General features: G+C 38.1%; 1 protein-coding gene across 2 annotated transcripts in view; it reads left to right on the forward strand.

Annotated features, from left to right (window-relative positions):
• Nucleotides 1-23,996, forward strand: part of PLPPR5 (phospholipid phosphatase related 5) — a 190,905-nt gene that overhangs the window by 119,132 nt on the left and 47,777 nt on the right. For both annotated transcript variants that reach the window (XM_040609942.1, XM_040609943.1), the window contains one exon: nucleotides 8,002-8,076. In XM_040609942.1, coding sequence (XP_040465876.1) covers nucleotides 8,002-8,076 — 75 coding nt within the window. The remainder of the gene's footprint in view (nucleotides 1-8,001; nucleotides 8,077-23,996) is intronic.

Raw genomic sequence — 23,996 nt, forward strand, 5'->3', positions numbered from 1 at the left:
TTTAGAAAATGAATCTTTCATGGGTAGATCCACAGCACAAACTGTTGTGATGAACCTCATATACACATGCTGAGGTTATATTTTCTGTTTACTTGGCCTTAAGTTATACTATGGCTATATACTCCTGTGAACATATTGTTATTTAGTAGATAGCAAATCCTGCAGTTTGCACCCACCCTCTGTGAGATGTCCTGGTTGCCTGAATAAGAAGTACATAATTTATCACTAAAAAATGCAAATACAAAATAGAGGTCCCATTTCACTTTTACTTTGACATCTGTAAATTTATTTGAGGAGTCCGTAGGATTCAGCATATATACTTAAGTGGCCAGTGTGGGCAGTGTTTTAGTATTCAGGCAGGCCCAGAACACAGCCAATTGGCTCATACACCTTCATGTATAAGCCTATGCTTAAATTTCCCCTGTGAAAATAAGTCACATTTTTTTGTTATTTTTTTCTTTAAGATCTTTACTGTGATAGTGACTGTGACTGATCAGCCCCAGAGCTGAAGCAAGCAATGCACAAATGCTCATGTAGATCCTATATGGCACGCTGCAAAGTGAGTAGAGAAGGTGTGGCTGGCCATAAAGTACTTCAGGGACCTTAAATACTCAACTGAGCATTGACTGAGGCAATGAAGTGTGAGACAAAAGGTGCAGTCATGGATGCATCAGGCAAGCCTGACTTACCCACCACCTCCAAGCACTACCAAGCTTGACCCTAAGAGGCTCTCAGAAGCAGTAATTCTAGTGTCATCAGTGTGCAGCTAAAAAAAAAAAATTAAAATCACATAAATATGTTTTATTTGTGAATTATTTGTTCAGAACTTTTAAGATTCAAGACTTGTTACACTGGATTTAAACCAGACTTGATATTACTACTCCATTGCATGGCCTGTGTCATTCATTGACACTCACTAGCCATTGGTAATACACAGAGCTGCAGCTGATTTTGCCTTGCCTGTAAATCCATTCCTGACTGCAGAGCAAGCTGCCGACTAAGACTAGCTGTTTAAAACATTCCACATATTTAAATATTTTGATTCTAAAACAGAGATAAAATGAAGACAATGAGCTATCCCAAGATCTATAGGGGGAATTATTCTTTCTCTGCAGAGATTCCCACAACCGGCTGCCTGACTGTGGGAAGTTGTCTTTGTAGGTACCTTCTGAGTGGCAAGGGTTTCCTGTTATTACAGTAGAGGACTGTTGTCACATATGTGTTGAATGGGATTTTGTGTCAGCACCAGGATTTTGCTCCTTCACTTCAGTGGGATCTTTGTTTAAGTACAAAGCTATAGGATTAAGATTTGCCTTGACTTCACAAATGAAGTAATTTTATGAAATTCTTTTATTGGTTAATCCCATATTAATTTGTCTGCTTGCAAAACAAGTGCATTCTTCCCTCATCTTCTTAATGTAAAAATGACCTTGTTATTTCTGATAATGCAGCTTGTTGGGCAAAACTTAATCCTGTCGCTACAAACATAATCCAGTGAATCCTCTTCTTGCTGATAACACTTTTTACTATTTGAACTCCAGTGGAAGCTTTTGATTTGGTGTCTGACAGGCTTCTAGGTCCTCCTAGTGTTAATCTTCAGATAATGAGTAATCTAAGGAAGAGAGGGATATAGTTTCTCTAGTTCCTAGCTTTCATCTTTCATGGTAATAAGATTGTATCTCAATACTGTTTCAACTGCTTTCCAGATTTTAAAAAAATCATCTTATTTAATTTCAAGACAGGAAAGCACAATTTAGTTCTCAATATCATCACAAATGTACACCCATCAGAAGGCCAGCAAAGAATGAAGAAACAAGAGACATTTGTGCAACATATGTGGAAATCACTGGGGAAAATATTGTGTTGCTGTATGTTGCACTGCCTCCAATCTGCTGATGACATTCCTCTCCACATTTCATTTACTCTTGACATAGATGTTGCTGTCCGTTGGCAGTCACTGATGGCCCGGCAGATGCTACAGGGACCTTGTTGGCTGTGGATTAATACACTTGTGAGATGGAAGGTTATTTGGAGGAAGTGGAAAGCGAGTAACTGTGCTGGGCTTCAGAGGGGAAAAAGCATCTGAGTTCATTACTAAGGTTCACCAGTTAATGGCACTCATGAATTTTCACGTAGCAAAAGCAGCCAAGAGTGCCCTTTCCTGCTCTCATCAGGGTGATATGCAATTGTTCTTCTCTCTCTCATGTGTCTCTCAGGTGATAACAAACTATTATTGCACAGTTTAGATTTCATTGGCTTCACACCTTGCTTTTGAATATACATGAATATATTGACTTTGATCTGTATGATCTGTGTCCAGGTTAACTTAAACAGTAATTTCTCCCCCTCCCATCTTTACCATCAGTATGAGCTATGTTACTTCTGTTTCTTTTTCCTGTTATGTACATAAGATATATATTCTTTCTCCTATTGGGGAGAACTGCTCCTCATGTATTTCTTTTCTTACTCTGGCAGATCTGGAGCCTGAAAGGATCATCATTCCTATTTTTTCATTTTACAGCATTTTTCTAGGAGAAAAGAAATTTGGAAAAAATGTCACATATTTGGCTGAGAACACACTCCCTAGCATTTTACTTGAAACAGGTATAGACATCAGTGTACAAAATTCTCTGTTTTATTACTCCTATCTGAAGATGAGTTCTTTGATATTCTGTATGTTGGTTTGATATTCAGGTTACATCAGATACTAGACTTATCTTTATTCTGTCAGTTATTCAAATTCAACAGCTCATTTGCTGTTCGTAGAGTTAGGGTTAGCTTCACATTGCTTTGTCTCTCCTCTCTCCTCACACCCCAAAATCAACACCAACATCAGCATCACGGAAAAAACCCTTTTAATTACTGCAGCAGCTAACCCTAAAATGTATGAGAAATCCTATTGGAGGAAGATTGAAATTCTGGAAAACTTAATGAACTGTGTTCTTCTAAAGATTGTTCTGGATATACATTTCAGTTTTTCCACCATTAATATGGTTCAGGTTACAACAGTATTTTTCTCTGATGATTTTCCTCAGCCTTAGAGAAGCTAAATTATCAGCTAAAGCTAATCATGTAAGAATGCTTTCTGATATAAGAACAGAGACTTCATTAGCTGTGAAAGCCTGAGTAGAGTTTGAAAAAGCAGATGTCTCTGTACATATGCATGAAACAGAGAGGTAGCTGGACCATAGGCAAAAATAAAAAGAGAGATCTTCACCGACTGTATTTTCTCTGAGTAGAGTATCAACTACTGTAAAAATTAACTTTAAAAAGTGTTTTTTTCACTCCAACTAAATTCAGCAGTGACAAGAGTTATGAAATTTGGTATGAGATATGAAAGAGTTATGTTGTAAGTATGAAACTCTTCAAGTTTTCACTGTAACTGTAATTCTTGTGTAGCTGGATATCAGGACTGTGCCTATGTGCTCATCAAGGCAAATACGCTGGCTGGTGCAGGAACTCTCAGCCTGGCCATCTGCAGAGACACAATAGTAGACATTTTGAAGCAATGGACTAGCTTGAGACAAAGTGGTTGACTGAATTCTTAGCCACCTTCACAGCTAAGTGACTAGTTGGTACAGGAACTATCTAGGTGGGAATTTTGAACTGTCTTGAAGGCTTCCCCAGGCAGCTGCAGCCATGCCCAAACCAATTTGTGTGTTTCAATATGTTGATTATCAACCTAGGCAGAGAATCTGAACCTTCCAGAGACCCCCCCAGCCAGTTCATCCTGCAAAATTGATCAAGCTGTATATAAATATCCTTTAGCCCACAAACTCTAAGCTCTCATGCTTTACATTCATGGGGCATACTCACCCTCCTTACAAGTAGACACTGATGATAAGTAGGTAGATATAAATGATACAAATGATAAAAATAAATGTCAGTATCTCAGAGGAAAGTATCTTCATTGTTTTCTTGCTCTTTTTCTTCATTAAAATGTCATCATCTTCTCCATTTTCCATTACCTTTAGGAAGACTATACAGATTTGGCACATAAAAATGGTTTCCTATCATGAAGATTTGCTTTCTTCTTAGCACAGTGAACTTATTTTCCTGTTTTCTTGACAAATTCAACATTCCCCAGACACATTCTCTGTTTACCTCCTGGCAAGTCACTACAGTTTTACCACGCTGGGGAGTATAAGTGCTACAGATAGTTCTAGTGAGCTTTATTTGCATTTTAGTAATTTATTTTTTTTTTTTAGTTCAGAGTGTATCTTTACATCTCCTGAATTATTGATAAGCACTTTTTCCTTGGTGTAGGTGAACTTCACCCATAAATGGAAAGAGACAAATTAAATAGAATATGCCATTTGTATTTCTAGCTGAATCCTAAGTTACAGGGAAACCTGTGATGGAACAGACATCTTGTAATGATACAGTAGTGTCTTAGATCTGCTTGGCACTTGTATAACAAGCTATGGAAGATGAGCAGCACCAGGCTCTCAAATTGCCTTCACACTGGCTTTCACCAAAAAAGGGGCATGCCAGAAGACAGTCATACAAATGGAAGCTATGGATAATACAAGTAGTAAAACAGTGAGAAGATTAGGGGCCTCCCTTTCAGAACTAAGGGCATTTAAGTTCATTTTGTGGCTCTGGCAGAAATGTGGTATAAATAAAACACTTAAAGTCATATTCAAGCTGTGAGCCCAAGTGCTTCCTCTTCTATTTCTGAGTAATGTTGAAAGTCCTTAGACTCTAGGCATCTTAGTTACATTAAAAGTCATTTAGAGTTACCAGAGCCCATTGCTCATGTCAGATTCAAAAGAGGTGGTCTCCCTGTGAACCTGAAGTACCTGAGCCAGTAGGCATGCCTAGAAATCACATATAGAATTTATTTCCAGGCAAAATCCAGGGCAGTGACTGCTTTTTGTAAAATCATTCTGCTGTTTTGGCCATGGTCTTGTAGTTAAAAGTTAAAAAAAAAAATCACCCTAGAAACATGAATACAATTCTTTCATATCGAGGAGAGGTGCCGAGGCTTGTTATAAATGGAATGAAATTTGATCCAAATGGGATCAGAAGCACTGAGAGCATGTGTGTAACAACTGTGTGTATTGAGGATGTTCAGCCTATGGCTGCCAAGTGTGACATTCACCTGTGGCTCATAGCCGGCCGTCATTCAGAGCTGCAGTGGACCCCTGCTGCTCAGTCAAACGCTGCTGTCCAGAGCTCCTCCTGGAGGTGTGTGCCTGCAGTATTTCTAACAAAACTGCGGGAAGCACAGATGTGAACATAACTCCCTAGTCTAGCAGTGAGGCGGATTGGCGATGACAAGTGGCAAGGGATAGGCTTGTCTGGAAAGCGATCCTGTAGGCTGCTGTTAGGCATACCCCCAGAACAGCAGCTGGAGGGAGGCAGGCTGCCTAACGCATACAGTGGGCTACTGCCAGAGAAACTGTTTCATAGGCTGCCTAGTAACTAGTTACATAAAAAGACTTCATATGACTAAAACAACTAATTCTTTCCCAAGAGCTATTTATAGGATTGCTTGTAGCATTTCAGCCATGCCCTCACAGATGACTTCTTGATGCCTCACTCAGACTGACTGATCCTCCTCTAAACTCATAGCAGCAACCTCTGGAAAGGCAATTTCACATATGGTATGTTTTTACCCTGTGTAAAGGGTGTTCCAGGCTCCAACCTGTGTCCACCTCCATGTTAGGGAAAAGAAAATTCTGGGACACACCTCAGGCTCTACAGTTCATCCCCATTTTGGTGCACTGAGAGCCTTAGGCACTGGCAGACACCCATCTGCAATACTTGTGCGACATTAACAAGAACATGTCTCTCCTTTGATGCTATGATGAAGCAGATGAATCTTAGGTCCTTTTTGTTCATGAGGTAACAGCTGAAGAGCAGCCACATATTGGTCCTTAATGCGCAGAGCTTGTTCTCTTTTCTTCAATGTGCTGTTAGCAGCCAATAAATAATAAATAACTGCTATGTTAGTGTCTCTTTGATGAGCTGAGCCTGTAGTCCCAATGTGCAGTAGCTGTGCATGCACATCTCCATATGCAATATTAATGGTTATATTATGTAACTGTATAACAGAGCGTAAAGAAGTCTCTGGGACTCTTGCCCGAGTGAGGGTTTGAATGGAGTATGAACAGCAGAGTTTGGCCCCGGATGCAAACAAGTAAACTGATCAACAGCAGAGCCACCATTTTCTATTTGCTTGGTAAATAAGTTCAGCCTTTAACAATCTGAGAGAGATTTCAAGAACATATGCCATACTGCTTGCTTATGAAACATTTTCTTGTTCGTTGCTTCTGATAAACACAAGCTGAATGCAGATAACCACTGCTGTGTTTGATAGCACCAAAGACTGGGCTAAAAATGCCCAGAGGGACAGGGTGCCAGCTGAAAAGCTCATAGCTCCCAGGGAGACCCCAGCTGGTGCATGCACAAGTCTCACTGAACAGAGCAACAGCTCTGTTTCCACATTTCTACTAACCGACTCAGAAGGGGAGGAAGGCACAGTGTCAGACTCCCTCAGCCCCCTCCACAAGGGGAAGAGAGCATCAGAGATGCTCAGTGCATTGCTGGGAGCCAGGCTGCATGCACACAGAGCATAATATGTTTTTCCGATATTGCTTGGAAGCATCTGCTTTCTCTTCTCTTTAGTGTGCTGCCTCCTGGACTGTTCAGCCCCAAGCCCTGTATGAAACATGTACAGGCACAGGCAGGGCACGGCAGGGGGAAGGAGTCAGCTACAGCTTGCTAAATCATCAGAGGAAGAAAGGGAATCAAAGATGGATTTGGGAGGCCATGAAAGAGAGCAAAGGAGATGCAAGATACTGGAAAATGTGCTACATGAGAAAAGCTGAATGAGGAAAAAGGAGTATGTGAAAAGGATAAAGAGAAACTGGAGGGGGAACACAAGGAGACTGGAAGGAAAGAACAATAAAAAGAGGAGTAAATGGTGAGACAGAAATGAAGAACAGTAAGGGGCACAGTTGAGAAACACAGAAAAGGGCTGAAGGATTAATTGTTTTGGTATATTTTAGGAAGAGACAGGAGAGAAGCTTTTAAAACTAGAGTTTAAAATCTTAAATAATCAACATAATAGTGGTTAGTGGATGTTTGTTTGTTTTAAGAAAGAAGAGAATAATCTAGAGGGCCTGCCCAGCATTTAGAATTTTCTGATTCTTGAAGATGCTAGCTCCTCTAGAGACTTTAGTCAATTCACTGTTCTAGTCATGGGCTGATTCCTAGGTTCATCACTTCCACCAGTGCATTGGTTTCTGCTCTTCTTTTGCTATGGCAGGGATTAGTAGTGCAGGTTTGTCTTCCAGGTGGTTATTGCTTTTTGATTTGTTTTATTTGTAACAACAGATCTGTTGTAAGGGACTAGGAAAGTTTTTGTAGCTGTGGTGTTGAGAATAAATATTCTGTGGATCCTTCAGAACCAGAAATCTACTGTACTGTGATTGCAAGACACAACTTCACAGCTTGGTAGTTCCTTCTAGTCCTCTGTTCTGTAGAAGCCTGGTAGATTAAAATTTTAGTTTTGAAAACTATTAAGCCTTTGACTAATGCCCTTTCAGCAAATTCTTCCAGTATTAACTCCAAGAACATGCTAAAATTTATTTGAAGTCTATAGAATTAGAAAAGCTCTGCTGAAAAGCGATAAAGGATTTGTTTTGTTGAAGTATGCAGGGATATAATTAAAACAATTATACACAATATACACAATTATACACAATAGGCAATAAAACCTAACACAAGTCTTCGTATAGATACCATTAGTTGGAACAAAAATGGCTGGAATCCATTTAACAAAATAGTAAAGTCTAAATTAACTTGAAGCTCTTTCATACTGGAATAAAGGAGCACACATGAACAGTCCTCTTCCCTGTTGTAATTCTCACCATTCCTTATTTTGGTACAAACCTGTGTTTTAAGCAGGACTTTCACGGCTTGCTGTGGGCACAGTATTCTAAACAATGCTATCCTCTTACAGATGGACACACTACTCTGTTTCTTTCACAGGTGAACATGATTTCAAACAGCAGGTGTCAGTCTCAGAGAAGCTATATGACGTTGCCATGCTTCAAATTAGTTGAGGTAAGAAGACACTGTAGATACATTTCTACTTTCTTGGGTGTGTTTTTTAAGAAAACGCTCGCAGCAGCAGCAGTTTTATATTTTACCAACATATTTATGTTTATCTCAGCATGGACTGCTATCTGCTAGCTGGCAATCACTTATGGCAGCTGTAAATAAAAAATTTCTGCCCCCATGCTGTCAGTTCTTTTTCCCCAGTTCTTTCATTAGAGGGAATGAAGGGGGATCCCTATGCCTGCAATTTCATTTTAAGTGACTGTGATGTTCCGAAGTGCCAGAATCCAGCAGAGTGAAGTACCTCTGAGCTGGACCCATATAGATATTGGAAGTTAAATCTTGATAGTAAAACTCCATCAGTCTAGAATTCTTTTTGTTTATCACTCTTAAACCACCTTACATTTGAGGGTAAATATCATTATTTTCATTTTAAAGATAGGAAACAGTGGAACAGAAAGTTACTTTAGTTGTTCAAGGTTGTTGAGGAACCTAGACATTGTGGAATAATGCATATTGAGTAACTTAAGCACCATCTATACCAGTTTGTGTTTCTTTTGTTTTTATTTTTGAGACTATTCTTACTGAAGGCACTATAAACAATTCCTTTTCTTTACTCAGATGCTTGTAGATAATGCTCATAGTGGAAATTACCCCAGTTATGTCTGTCCTGCTGTGGAGTTGGAGCTGCAGCACAGCATATATCTATTTGTTTCTATTTGATCTGACTTTAAGGTGGCTTACTTCAGCCCCACCATGAACTCAGCAAAACTGGCCAGCTGCAGGGATTTTGGAGAGCCTGGCTGCTCTGGCTATATCCCCACTAGTAACCTAATTATGCTAAAGCTAGCCTAGCCAGCGTTAGATCCAGAGGGGTATGGATAAAGAAGCTGCACAACCATAACGGGATGTACGGCGAGGGACATGCTCATTGCATTCAAGTTTGTAAGGCTGGCAGGTATAGCCCCTTAATCCCTGTAGTAAATCTTGTGCTAGTGTTTAGGTGTAAATGAATACGTTGCAGTCATGCAAGGCCTGTGGTGTGGAAATGTCCCATTTCTGGCTAGGTACAAACTCACTTCTAGAGAATGGACAAAACTATGCTGTAAGAAATATATGATAATCTTGTGGAACCCAATAAAATATTGGTGTGAAGGAGAAAGTAACTTCTTCATATGGCAGGTTTTACATTGGTAACTCAGTTTAGGGTAGTTGTGCCCATTTCTATTGGCAGAGGTTTTGTTCCCATTTATCTTAAGGCATTTCTACATCCAAAACATTTGGATCACGTGTAAAATTCAGGCACCATTTTGCCTTTCTTTTAATGCATGCTAATTATAATGAAAAGTCTTGATGGTTCATGCAAGGTTTCCAGCTGATTTGGTATAAGGGAACCTTAGGGAAATGATTAAACTGTATTTTGAGCACAGTATTTCCTGACTTACTCATACACACTGGTACCGTTGGATTCTGTGGACTGCAGATCAAAGTAGAACATCTTCAGGTAAACATTGCTTAGGCTGAGGGAGAGTAGGACATTTGCATTCAATTTTTGGCTCAACCACAGACTTCCTGTGCCATATTGAAAATGCCACTTGGGCCTTACGTCCGAGGCATTTGGGCATTGTTACACCTGGATTTTAGTCAGCCCGTTTGATAGCAGTTCCAGGGGTTTCAGTGGTGCTTAACGTTGGACTAAAGAAGTAAAAGTTGAGGACCATTAAGATCCCCCCGTGGATCTAGTTCCTAGACTCTGTGTCTTGGTATCCACCTCCTTACCTCACACTGATACTGGGAAACTAGTGTTCTGGTTGCTGTAGGATGCTTAGATCCTTCTGATACATTTAGAGACATCTGATAAACGGAGAGTGGGCGGTGTCACAAATTGAGGGACAATATAGCAACATGCCAAAGAAAAGTTTTTTACGGTGTAAATATTATGACTTAAGTGACCTTTCCTGAAGAAATTTTCATCCTCCATAAGGTCTTTCTTCTTTGCGTTTTAAATTACAGTGGTTTTTTATCAGTGCATTTTGGAATTTGCTTCCATGTGGATAGAAAATTGCTTCATTGTCTGGCATTATTTCTGTCACATCATTTCAGCTCATTTTGTAACTTGGCAATTTATGTTCACTGTTTGCAAGTAATGTTTGTGATCCACTGTGACACAAATCACTGCAGATCCACTGGCTTTTCTTGCTTGTGCTATGTCATACTGAGACAGCAACAAGATGTATCATCAAATCTAATGGCATTAGGGGATCCAAAACTGATGACTTCATGATACTGTTATGTAAGTTTATGTCATGGAAGTCGTTAGGGAGATGGTACAGAGCAGCTAGAGCTGTAGATGGGGATCAGGAGACATGATTTCTATTCCTAAATGTTGGGGGGAATTGCTTAGCCTTATTCAACTTCTGGCTCATTATTTGTAAAATCTGAATAACAATTCTACACCCACATTTGATAACACACACAGATAGAAGTCAACAGACAGGTTGCAGCAGTACTGTATTCTAAAATAATTTGGTTTTTTATCATTGTTCTCCAGGATCAAAAAGTGATCCAAATGTTGTAACAGCTGTAATTCTTTTTTTAAAGCAACTGGATAAGAGAAGTATGCAATATTTGAGCACCTGGGTTTAGGTGTTTGGGTGATGAAAAGGTCTGTGAGCTTTCTTAGCTTTCCTTTAAAAAATTCCTTGTATGTTCCTCAGCTCTCTAGCAGAAGAAATTAGTCCATTCACATACATAAAAGATGTGATAAAGGAACAATTGCACGTGCACTTAGGTTGCAGCTGGAGAGCAAAAGAAGGTATCAGGTAAGGGTTCAAGTATCTGCAGCCATACAGCCACAAAACCAAGCCCTCTATACTGATAAAAGGGAGCAGAAGCCATGAGATGCCAGTGGCAGTAGTGGTGACTCTCATTTGGTGGTGATTGCCTGTAGAGACCTGATGTGTCTGCAAAGTTTATAAGACTGGGCTATCTGTCAGAGAAACTGTTTATTTGCAGAGGCACAGTAGTAAGTGGCTGTGTGTGGCTTTGCCAGCCTGTATTTCAAGAGTTTCTTTTGCATGGGACACAGAAAAAATCTGCTTACCTGGGAATCTGTCAGCCTTTATTGACTTGCGTATTAGGGACTTTGAAAAGATTTAAGTGGGATGCAGGGTATGACAGAGGACTGTACACAACTCCTAGCTTGCTTCTCAGAGAGGTGTGTCTGAGATGCCATTGCTCTCCATGGCACTGATTTCCTGGCAGCACTTTCTCCTGAGCTCTACAGCAGCTGGGAAGCAGGGGCTTAGCTCTCAGCCAGGGCTTGGCCCAGCACTCCTGGCTGGGAGGTAAGCAGGGGCAGCACAGTGTGGGGCAGCACAGCTAAAGCCACATGAAGGTCAGTAAATACCTTAGCCCTGGCAGGTGTGAATGTGCTTGCTGGAACTTACAGCAGGGAATAGTTACATACGTGTTAGGTTCTATTTCACTTTTTTTAGAAAAATATGACTTTTTCATGAGTAGCCTGCAGGTTAGGAGCAAAAGAAAAGGTGGAGATGAGAATGATTTACATTAGGGAAATTCTAAGATTAGTTTCTGTCTTGCAACAAGGCAGAAGAAGGTTTTCTGCACTTCTTTTGCTCCCAAGCATAGGCTCAACTCTACTAAGCAATGATGTTACATCAGGAGATAATTTATTTAGTAGATCCAGCTTCTGTGCTTTTGGCCTTTCTAGCAATATTTAGTGGAATTTGTTTCCTAACTTGTTTCTAACCTTGGGAGAGAAATTATCTAAACAGATAAGATGTACAGAAACTTTCAGTGGTAAGAAAACCAGGGTGTCTTGTAGACTTCATTCTTCTGGTGATAATAAACTCTATACTTTTCAAAATGTCAGCTTTTCTTTACAGAGCAGGCTTGTAAGATACTACTGTTAACCTTTCCAAAAACCTCTCTTCTCTTCAATTCACAGATAGAAAAGGTGCACCTGGATATTCTGTCATCTGTTCCAGATACTTTCATTAGTCTGATTCAAAAAGATTAATCTCTTTTTATCTGTTGATCTGAGTGGATGGAACTAGGAGTTTGTATCTGACTACCTAAGCTAGAGGAAAAAATGTAAATTCTGTAAGAGGTTGAAAGCCCAAAAACTGAATCTACGTGGCAGAACTTGATCTGTGCAAACATTTGTTATATGCTATTGCTGCCAAGAGCTTCTGCTGGTTCAAGGCATCATTTATGCAGTCTTTTAAATACTTGATTTTCCATATCAGACATTGAATTCTTACAGTATGTTGCTGCACTTGTTTATTTATTGTTTTCCTGCTAGTACGTTTTCCATTAAAGAAGTTAATGTAAGCATCAGATTTTGAGATTAATCTTCTCAAAGCCATTCAATATCAGAAGTTAGTTTCTCCAGAAGTACCAACTCATGCAGCTATCATAGCAGACCATAAATTTAGATTCTAAAGGCCAATTATTGTCCAAGAATACTGTTCAATTTTCCTTTGACCTAAGTTTTTTCTACCTTGTCCATTCTTATGCAAAAGCTGAGTTATTTCTGCAAGCCCTGAGATATTTTCACTCATTTAGTGAAGTATCTTTTTCTAGCATGTATGCTTACAAGTAACAGCTGTGAGGTAACCTTAGCTATCGCTCTTTAATGGAGATATTTTAGACATGGCAGTTAGCTATCAAAAATGCTGGCTGGACTCAGTCTTAACTACCCTGAATATAACTATACTAATCTTGTAACTACTTAGTATCACCAGGTGCAAACTTTCTAATCTTGTACACTTTTGCAATGTTATGCTTAGGCATTCTCCTACTAAAAGCATTAATTGGTACTATTTAAACAATCTATTTTATGTGGGTTTTATGGTTTTCTTTTTTCCCACTCATTCATATAAAGATACTCACTGGAATTTCTAGAGAAGGTATAATTCTTTCACCTGGTATTAACTTTTAGGAATTACTAAACTTACCCTTTTTGAATGCAGGAACCAGAATATTCCTAACTCTGGCAGTGGGCAGATATATTAATATAAGTACCTGTAAGAATATTGACTTCTATGTACTTCAGAATTACTTACATTCATCAACTACCTATCAAAGTTTTGTGAAAAATTTACCTTAATGTGCAAGGGAATTCTGACTTCTTAGACTAGAGCTCTCAACTGTGCTTAACTACACTGATAGGCTTCGTCCTAATTTAGCTTTTGTTGGGGATACTTTTTGTAGCAATACAGCGGTGGTTTTTTTCGTGCTTCTCAGGAGATCCTAGTTGACATTTATCTCTGCCTTGGATATGCACTCTGCAGAGCTCTTTATGCAATTTATTCTCCATTGAATTTTGAGCTTTCTCATGGCTGAGAATCAAGATGGCTCAGCCAATTTACAGCTGATTCAACAGGAGGTCAATCTTAGTTTCTCCTTTACCCTTTGGGTTCCAAGGATTTCTTTTCTGCCAACGAAGGACATTATTTATAATCTTTCTCTTGTGTAATTTTCTCAGGCTACCAGTTTTTTTCCTCTTTTTCAAGTATCTTGTTGACAGTCTTAAAACCTGGCCAGTAAGATATTTAGCATACGAAGCAGAAACTAGTTGCATATGAATGACTGAACTGCAGTTTTGTAAATTTGTGCTGACACCAGAAAGCCAACAAGGAAGTAAATAAAAAGCATTTCACATCTCCCATCAAAATAGGCAGTCTTCAAAATCTCAACTTATCAATCACTATTGTAATTTATAACTCTCAAAATATATTTTTTCTTTAAATCTAGTATTTTTGTTTTTCAACGGACCTTAAAGATATTGCACTGAAGTGAAACACTAGATATGTATCCTGGAGTCTGCACTTAGATGAATAGAATGTTGTTTCTATTTCTAACAAGTATATTTGTTGCTCTTCATTTACTTGTATATTTATTCCCATTCCAAGACTTGTAATCCCCTTTAGGTATGGAGTAAGATGCCTGATAACTCTTCTTTTCAATGTGACATGAAACAGTACATGAACAGGGAAATACAATATTAAAATGTCATGCAGATTTGTTTCTAATAATACTGTTATGTATTTTGATGTCTTCTCCATGATTTAGCTCTTCAGGCTCTGCATAGCCACTTGAATGCAAAATGAAGGTCCTGAAAGGAATTACAAAAAGTATCAAGATCATGAAAGGCAGTTCTATCATAATAATAAAAACAAACAAAAAAAAAATTAAAATATATTAAACTTTTAAATTATGTGGTAAGAAAATGAAAACTGTTTTAAAACAATTAAAAAGTAAATAAATAAATTGTAACTGAAAACCCCACTTCATAGCTTTCAGCAACTTTGGCTGTCCCTGGCTTGCTGCTTGGTAGAAAGCTGTTCCTTCAATTACAAGTAGCCCTTTGAATAATTTTGACTTAGGGGAAAATATTTTTGTCTATCCTGCATATTTCTTGAGGCATCTGAACTGGGGACATGATTTTTTTTCCCTAATCTTGCATCCCATTAACTGCTCCTAGTTTATGGCTTCAGATACAATCATAACAGCTGGCACAAAGAAGTTGCTTTAGGGAAAATCACAAGCTTTGAACTAGGAAGTGAATTGCTTGGACAGTATTTGTCATTATATTTGTCCAGATGTTATAGAGATCATCTTAAAGAGTAATTGTCATGACTGACTGTCCTTTAACCCCATTCCAAAAACAGAAAAAAAAATATTGGTCCTTTTAAAATCTTGCTGAATTTGATGTATCAATGATTTGACAAAGAGTGTGGAGGGAAATACATCTCTAGAAACTGTGTGTGAGTCTCTCATCCCAATAGAGTCTTCCCTTCCTTTGTGAAAATAAGTTTACCTGCTTAGAATCTGACCCTTGTGAATGTTATTGCCACGTATTGATTAGCCTATATTTACTACACTGTTCATTTAAATAGCTTTTGGACAGAAATTACCTTACATGAAAGTAATTCACAGTTCTTTTCAGTTGCCAATTTCTGTAATTCATTTTAGTAACTCTTTAAAATGAAAAATATATGTGCCACAATAGATATCTGTTCCATCATTGCTAGACAGGAATAGTCCACTGTTAGATACAGTCCCCAGGGGGCTCTGGCTATCTGTGTAGTATTTTACTTTCAAGAATAGCAACACACTTTATTTGACAATGCCCTGAAAAATTAAACTTCCAACCATATATAACAGGATGATAAGCATTCAGAGAGAAGAGGATTTCAACACTAACCATTCACTGAGAGCAATGCAACTAGGGGAGAAAGAACTGACGTTGATGAAAAGCTCTAATTGTGCTAATGAAACTTTTTAATGTCTTCCACTGACAAGGCAAGCATTGGCAAGCTGCTTCTTCTTTGAAATGGATAAAGCATAGTAATTCAATAAATGTTCTTTATTTGTAATGTAATCTTCCCAAGCAATTTCTGAGTGTAGCTTTCATAAACCAGTAACACCCTAGTAAGCAATTTCACTGTAGCAGATAATTGTTTAAGGACTTGCATAATAGAGAATCAGATGCAAGTAAGTAAGGGTTGTGTCATTCACCCCAGGCATTGCAGAAATGAGCCACCTTCTCCTCTTTGTTCATCTTCACCTGCTGGTACTGAATGTGATTGTAGTAGCCAGTAACATGAAGCAGGTACTATTTCTCCTGCTTTTCATAATGCCCATTTTAAGAAATAGATCAAAGCACAAGAAGGCAGGAAGAGAAGATGCCAAGGACAGCAGTATCCAAGGAAGCTCTAGTCTGAGGGAAACTAATTCATTAAAGATTTTTTTTCTGTAATTGTCTTGAAGGTGAAGAGGTTTCCAGAATTTTTGCTCTTCTCCCTGATGCAATGACTTTTCCAGCCCTGCTCACGAAAAATGCAGGGAGAAAAAACATACCTGGCATCCAGTGAATGTGTTGTGGTTTACCCCTCCTGCTGGCTATCCTAGAAGGAAGGGCATTGTAAGTTCTGTACCTATTGGATATGAACAAGGAGTTAAACTTTCCTTTCTCTCTGGGATATTTTTAGTATGCTTAGGGATATTTTTAGACAGTGGAAGTATTTTCTAAGAACTTGTATAGCAAAACTATCTGATGGGTTTATAAGTCTTGTTACTCTGTATTTCTTTAAAACACCCCCACTGGTGATGTTTTTCTTGAAAACTGATATTAAAAGATTATGTAGAAGTATCTATTCATTACTTGAAACTAGTAAGATACAGTTGCTGTGTATCAACAGCAATGAAAATCTCTCCTTCCAAGATTTTTTTCTATCTTTGGGGAAGATTATAAGACATGGGGAAGATTACACAACAAAAGCTGCTCTGCATCCCCATTTTCATTACCCTTGTTTCTGGAGCTGCTAGTTACAACGTTATTGTAAGACAGTTGAGATATTAAGTACAGAATGCATGATTAAAACCTGTGTGGATGATAATAGTTTTTTAGAGTCATACATAATACACCATACATGGTTTTCCTAAATTTATTGTTATCTTTGGCTGTGTATCTAATGCCAAAGTCAGCTGGGATAAATCTGATATTCTTCCCATTTCTGTGGGATGACTTTTTTTTTTCCCCCTAACCAAAATTTTAAATATTTCTAATGGGATTAAACACTGGACATTAGGAAGCCTAATAAGCTAAATAATTTGCTTAAATCCAATTTGGATACTGTCCTAGTTACTGTGGAAGCAGTATTCAGCATGCTGGATATTGGCATTGCTCTATGAAGAAAAGGTTAATGCCATAAAAATTATGTGTGTTAGGATGGTTGTATCTTTTTAGCAACTGCCCACTCCATTTCCCAAAGGTTAATTTTTGTGCTGGCTTAGTGAGAATCTGATTCTGCAGCCCTTATGTTCTGTACTCAGATCTCCTACTGATTTTAATTTCTCTAAATCAACAGAATTCTTATGGGGAGGAAAGAGCAAACACTAATAATATTATAATGTCTTCCTATTCCTGAGGCAGTTGTACTTCATATTTACAGCTTTACCACACAGCAGTCAGTTCAAAGTAAACGAGCCTTATATGTTCCGAAGAACAACAGTTTCTGGCACTATGAAAAGTATAAAAACTGCACAACGCTTTAAGGTCATAGGAGTAAAGTCGCTAGGTAGTCATAAGAGAAAAGACATACTGATCTCAGTTCTAGCAGGTATCAATTAATCCTCTCCTGAAATGAATCCTTAGGATATTTTATATTCCTTGATTCTGTTCCAGTGGTATGGCTGCCTTAACCCTCTACCACCTGCCAGGCCCACATAGAGCCAGGCTGCCTGTGCATAATCAGGCTCTTCCTATTGTCCTGCTGTCATGCCAGCATACTAGCTGCTTGCCTGAGCTGTGGAGCTGCTACCTTTTAATCCTTTTGCTCTGACAGGAGCCTACAGAATCCCCCACTTACTGCATTTTCCCACAAGAAACCTGTAGTTTTAGCTTCTGATGTTCTTGCCAACTTTGTAAAAGCACCCTTGCACAAATCTCTCTCCCTACTTTTCCTTCTTTTATCATTTTTTCCCACATGTTCACTTGCCGCTTCTTTCTTTTGGTACAGTTGGTTGTCTGGAGTTAAGCTGGCTAGCTGGATGAATAAGGCATTGAATGAGTAAGGATTTCCAAAAGGAATGATCAAAGTAGAGTTGCATATTAACCAAACAAGCATCTATTTTATTACATAATAATTTGACAGTGTCCCTTATTATATCAGTGATATTCATATTCTAAGCTAATAAATTTCTTACCTTTTAGCCTAAAAATTTATTAAATGCAGAGTATTTTTAAATGAGAAGCAATCTCAAGTAAGTTCTATTTAGTAAAGAGATTTAAAGCTTTCGTTATTAGTAATTGATGGTACCAACAATAGCAAGTTAACACAAAGGATCTTTAAAAGCTGGTTTATTTATTATTTTATTTTTACTCTGGCTCTTTACCTTTCCAGCTGCTCCTTGCAGTTCAGGATTCACTTCTCAAAGCAGAAAATGCTGTTGCTATGTCTCTCAGAAGTGACTTTTCAACTATTTCCTTCCTTGCTGCCTTCCTGAGTCTCCTGCTAATGCTTGACAGTATGCTTTTTGCCTGGAAAGTAATTATGATGAGAAATGATGACTAAGTCAAAGGAGTAGCCCCATAGGTTATTTTTTTAAGGACCAATTCTCTAACATGTTTTATGTAGCACCTTACTGGAGGATATACATACACATACATATGTGTGTGTGTGTGTGTAGGACTGTCCCTTTAGAAAAGGGAAAATTAAGAGATATCTTTGCTGCTACCAGTGTAGTGAAGTAGATGGGCAGTTTCACTTCATACCAATTCACCAATTTAGAGAAAATATGATTTTATTTTTAGATATGAATTACAATCAAGTGAATTACAATAATTGCAGTGAATCACCATTAGAATAGACTGTAATCATTAAGACTAAAGACTGCAAATATATGGGTTGAAGTAAATTAGAAGTAATTCACAGAGTTATAGAAAAATGTAGGTTTGAGGGGACTCCTAGCAGCCCTGTAATCCACAAATGTGTTGAGAGCAGGGCTGACTTCAACTTCAGGTCAGGGTCCTCTCAGCCTTTTCAGTGAAGTTTTGAGTATCTCCAAGGACAGAGATACTTTCCACCTATCAACGTATCTGAATAGTGATGAATGGAAATGGATGATTGCTGCAATGATTGTTTTGTAGGAATCCAGTCATTTGGAGAAACACAGTTACTAACTTCAGTATGAGCAGGCCTAATACCTTCAACAAAGGTTGTCTTTTTAGTCCTGCTGTGGGCTTAGCCCTGTAACCAGAAGGGATAGTGCAGAGGCAGTGTTCTGCAGAAGGGGGGGCTTCTCAAAGTGCAGAGGCATCTGTCCTGCAGCAGACATTAAAAATGTGACTTTGTGAAACAAATCAGTATAAGAAATTCCTGTGAGGTCTGTCCTCACTGGCTTGGTGATGGTGTCATTCATGGCAGTATCATAGGACTCTACGAATGCTTTGTGTCTTTCTAGCTGACTACTTTTTATCACTAGACTTTAAGTTTTGCTCTTTCTTGAGTTTTCTGTCTTCACTGAATCCTCATAAACAAGCTATAAAAGAAAGCACATTTTTCAGAGAAAGGATGTGTGTGAAAACATGAATGTAACATGCATGTCTTAGTGTTGAATGGAAGTGTGCAGTACCCATGTTTCCTGCAGCTCTGTGGATTGTTAATGCTGAGGGCTACACCAGGGTACAGAAGAGCTAGGAGATGATGAGTATTATGAACTAGACTTCAAATATTTTTAATATTTTAAATTTTCAAAGTAATCTAAGAAAATAATCAGCTCCTTTTCTAGCTTTGTTGAACAATTACCTGCTAGCAATGAAGAGTGTCTAATTCTATTTGCTAAATTCTGTGGGCTTGTTTTTTCCTTTTTCTCCATTGAACCACTGGCTCCAGCAGAAACTGTTACAGAGGATGTACTGGACTCCTGCCAGGATGAGCTGCGTACATTAAATGATAACTAGAGCTGGAAGTATGTAGTGATTATGGTGCATAATTTATGATATTAGAGTATTTTTCTTTGCCTTTCGAGATAAAGTTAGTGTGTTAATTTAAAATCACGTGCAGACTTGTGCCTGAAATTATCTTTGGAATCTTGTATACCCTACTTGTTCATGATACAATTGTTAAGGACCAGGCTTGGTTATGGAAAGAGATAACTGCAAGTTTTACTGTGCAGCTGCCCCTAAATTGAGGAATCCTCAGTCTCAGAAGGCAGCCCTCACAGTTCTATGCAGAGTACAGTCTAATTTCTTTTACACACTTTTGGATGGTTTTACCTTTCCCCTCCTCTGTATTTCAGAATATTTTGTTCCCCAGTCATGGAATTAGCAAAAGATAATGATGGCAAATGTGCAGAGCTAAAAATTAGTCATACTTTAGTTTAAATGTGGAATTTAAAAATGAGAGAGTGGATTCATCCAGGTAGAGACCAGGCTATAAAACATCAACCCTGCAAGCAGAATGAGCATAATTTTTCACACAAATTTTCCTGCAAATGAACAAGGTCTCCTTCAGTTAAAACAGAAGTTTACCTCCATCTCTCTGGTAACTTCAGCTGTTGCTTACAGATCTTCAAGCAATGTGCTTACAGTATGTTTAAAGGCACTAGGGACTGCTAGAGTCCAGTTCCTACAGGCAGCTAAGCTGTGGGTGAGAGCGTAAGTAACCACAGAAATGTGGCTGGATGGGCTGACCATTTCCTTCCTTCATACTTCTGTGTTTTCAGATTGATTAAAGTTTTATACTGATGACACAGAACCTTGAGGAATGGGCAAACATTTACTTGAAGCACAGCCCCTTAATGGCTGTACAGAATATTTAGCCGATAAATTGTATTAATTAGTCTCACTTTATAATAAAAAATGTACAAAAGAGAAGGCAAATTGCAATGCAGCAAATTGCCATATACAAATATGTGAAATTAATTCAGTAACATGTAAAGGGAATTTTAGGATTGGTCTGTAAAACCTTCAGGCATTGTACAAACATCTGAACTAATTTTGTATTATGTACAAAACTGGCTGTACAGATACATACAGTGTGCTGCACAGGACAGGTCTGTGTGACTTTTTTTTTCCCACTTGACTACTGCACCATGAATAGGCTCTGCTTATGTCAGCTACTGTTCAGTAATCTGCTGTATCAGTCTTCCAAGGTATCACTGATTCACTCAGAAAAGAGTTTTCTTTCATCAAAAGAAATTGTAAGAATGATGATATTATGGGTGAATGAGATAAGGAAGTCTTATTCCGACAGCCTGAGCTTATGATTTTTATTGAACCGATTATGCCAAAGATTACCAAGTTTACAGTCAAGTTTGTACAACATTGCAGTTACAGAAAACATTTCTACCAATGAAGATAATTTTCTAGGAGGTAGGCTTTTCCCTAAGTTTATCTTGGGTAAGATTAAACAATTATTATTTGAGCTTTCAAATATAAGTGTTTCATTTAATTTCACATCGACAAAACTGTGTTCTGTATTTTTATTTTGACTGTGTAGTGGTAGATATGCTAATACAGGCTAATATATGCTAATGTACAGCCCTTAGGTACATGGTGTCCCTCTGGCATCCCAAATTTCTGTTCTAATCTATAAAGAACTTGCATGCAATAGTACTCCTTAATTTGAAGGTAGCAAGCAGTTTTAAGATTGATTATCTTATTGATGTAAACACTGACTAGTCAACTAATAAGCTATGATTGTTACTCATTATATCAAGCTCAATCATTTTATTGTTGCCTTGTCCTCCTCCTCATTGTTTCATCTCCATCTGCTCGCTCTCTCATATACTTGCACTGCATTGTATGTATGAGATGTCCAAGCTTTCTGGGGCAAAATGTTGTCTTCTATGGAGATAGGGTCCAGCTCTACATAATACTGGAATACAAATGCAGTATTAATGCTTATGCTGCTACTGCTGCTACTAATGTGACTTTTTTCTCACTGTGTGACTCTTGAGAAGTTAATTCCTATTTTGATGCCAGTTTAGCTATGTGCAACTGAAAGAGTAAATTGATCACATCTCACTAGAGCCCTTCAAAATAAGGGTGCTAAGTCTTAAGCTAGTCATCAAGGCTTGTTTCATTATTGTTGCAAGTGCTATCAGCAGAGGCTGGTATTTCTTAGGATGGAATGAATGACATTTTCAGAGGATGATTCATCCTGCCCTAATGTAGTGGAGCTTAGTCACCTACCGGAGTTGTCTCTCTATGAAAGACATACTAAGACCATACGAAAAACTTAGATTTGGTGCCTAACTTGTTTGAATCACACTGCGAGTGTTCTGGGCAAGCCTCCATTTCTGATTCTGTGCTGGTTCTACTCCAGCTGCTAGAAAAGTATTTTTCTGTTGCATTAGGATGGTTCTACAAGCATGAATTTTAGCTGTAAATGCCCCAGGCTTTAGGACTGAAATCACTGCATATCATGAAACAATTTAATTAAACAATTAAAATGTCCTTTTAGTTATCTCTTAACAATATCGGTTATTAAATACACAGGAAGAGGCCATTGTATATTGGCAGAATAAAGCTTGCATCAAATAACTAAGTATTATACAATGTTCTTCTAAAGTTTGTATGCAAGTAATTCTCTCTCCTGCTGTTTGCCAAATTAGAGGGATTTTCCTAATTTTCTTCCTGGATAAAGCCAGGAGGTCTCTAAAAATTCAGTTTGTTCTGTTTCTTCCCTGCTGCTGTCATCAACACAGCCCTTCAGAAAGGGCTGGTGTAGTGTAGCAGTGCAGAGATGTAGCAGGGAAACAGCCATGGAGTTGCCAGCTGCTGTCACTCTAATAAAGCACAAAAGAGGTAAAGAGAAAGGTAAAAACAGTGGGATGATTTTATACCAATTCATGTTTTCTTCCCATTGAGAAGGCTTTGTTGGCTTGGCTTGCTTTCTTTACTGCCTTTTGCCACAGCAATATTTTATAACTAGAAAATACTATAAAAAGTGGTGATGTAAGCACATGAAAGGTTAGTGAATTTGGTTTGGAACTAGAAATATCTCCTTGTAATGAAGATCATGATTTCAAAGTATTGCAAAACAGTGCAGCTAAGGTTTCTTTTTGTCTGCCTGCCCTACATTTTTTCTCTTGAGCTGATATTTCACTTAAAATTAGGTAACAAACATAAAGAACAAGATAAATCTATAAGGACTATCAGGGGAACTCCTGCTCTGAGATCAGTGGCATTATTCCCGAGAAAGTTAGTTTCAAAACCAGTCTGTCTGTCATCTGAATTTCAACTGACAATTTTACCAATAGCCTTCTCAAACAAAAGTTGTTGGTTCTGGGTTTTTCTCTGCCATTCTGCTGTCATTGCATGTCACTGCTATAAATGAGCAGGGAATACTGTGACTGCAGAATATATTTAGCTGGCTGCATTAGTCACTGGGGATTGCGTTCTGTGCTTCTATTTGTTTGATTTAATACATGTTTGCATATTCAACTGTGCAGCCAATAAACATAATGTTCATTATAATAAAAAGTATAGCTCTGGTTTTACTTCATCAGCTAACTGCATATTCATGAAGGCATGCCACTGGTGTGCAGGCCATGCTTATAAAGTATGTCTGCAACAATGGGAATTTGTTTATGAGATTAAAATAAAGCAATTATTGTCTTTTTGCATTTGTAATGTTCTAAGCATCTTGTGCAGCTTGGACCTGCCTTACCTATGCATTTCTACACTTCTACCAAATAGTAGTCTACACCGTCCAACAGTCGATTTCTATGAAGAGAACAGTAGCAACTGTCAAGCACACCCATGTTTTTTACCTGGTAGCAAGTCAGACAGAAGCTAATTCAGATTTTAACTTAACTTTATCAACTGCAAGAAATCAAGCATTTCAGGCTTGTTCTAAGGGAAAAAAAAATATCTTCAAAATGGCAGAAGAGGAAGAATGGACTGAGGAAGGATGACAGTACCAGAGCAGGCCTTACCTGTATAAAAATTAAGACAAAGTTTATCATTATTTTCACAAGCCATCATACAGAGCTTTAAAAGAAAAAAATAATTGACATTTTAGTATACTTTCTGCTTTTTTGGCATCTGCTCATCTACTCTGTAGTTGAGCCTCTTGCTATTCAATAAGGTGACCTGACTGCTTTCTCACCTAATGATCTTCACTCTAAAAACTGAAGGTTGAAGAAATGGAATACTTAATTCCCTTAATTCCTTAGTGAAGCATCAAGTTGACAATCAGTCAATTTGCCTACCTTTTTTTTTTTTTTTAATGAAAACCAGATCCTGACATTTTCATATCTTTGTTTTTTTTCATCGGTCACCTGAGTTGCCTCAGATCACTCTGAGCTGACTACCAACGAAGCTGCCTTTAAGACTCTTCCTTTACTTAAATTCTGTATTCTCTGGTTTGTAACTATTAAACGGC

Source organism: Falco naumanni, chromosome 11 (genome assembly GCF_017639655.2).
Source record: "Falco naumanni isolate bFalNau1 chromosome 11, bFalNau1.pat, whole genome shotgun sequence".
NCBI lineage: Eukaryota > Metazoa > Chordata > Aves > Falconiformes > Falconidae > Falco > Falco naumanni.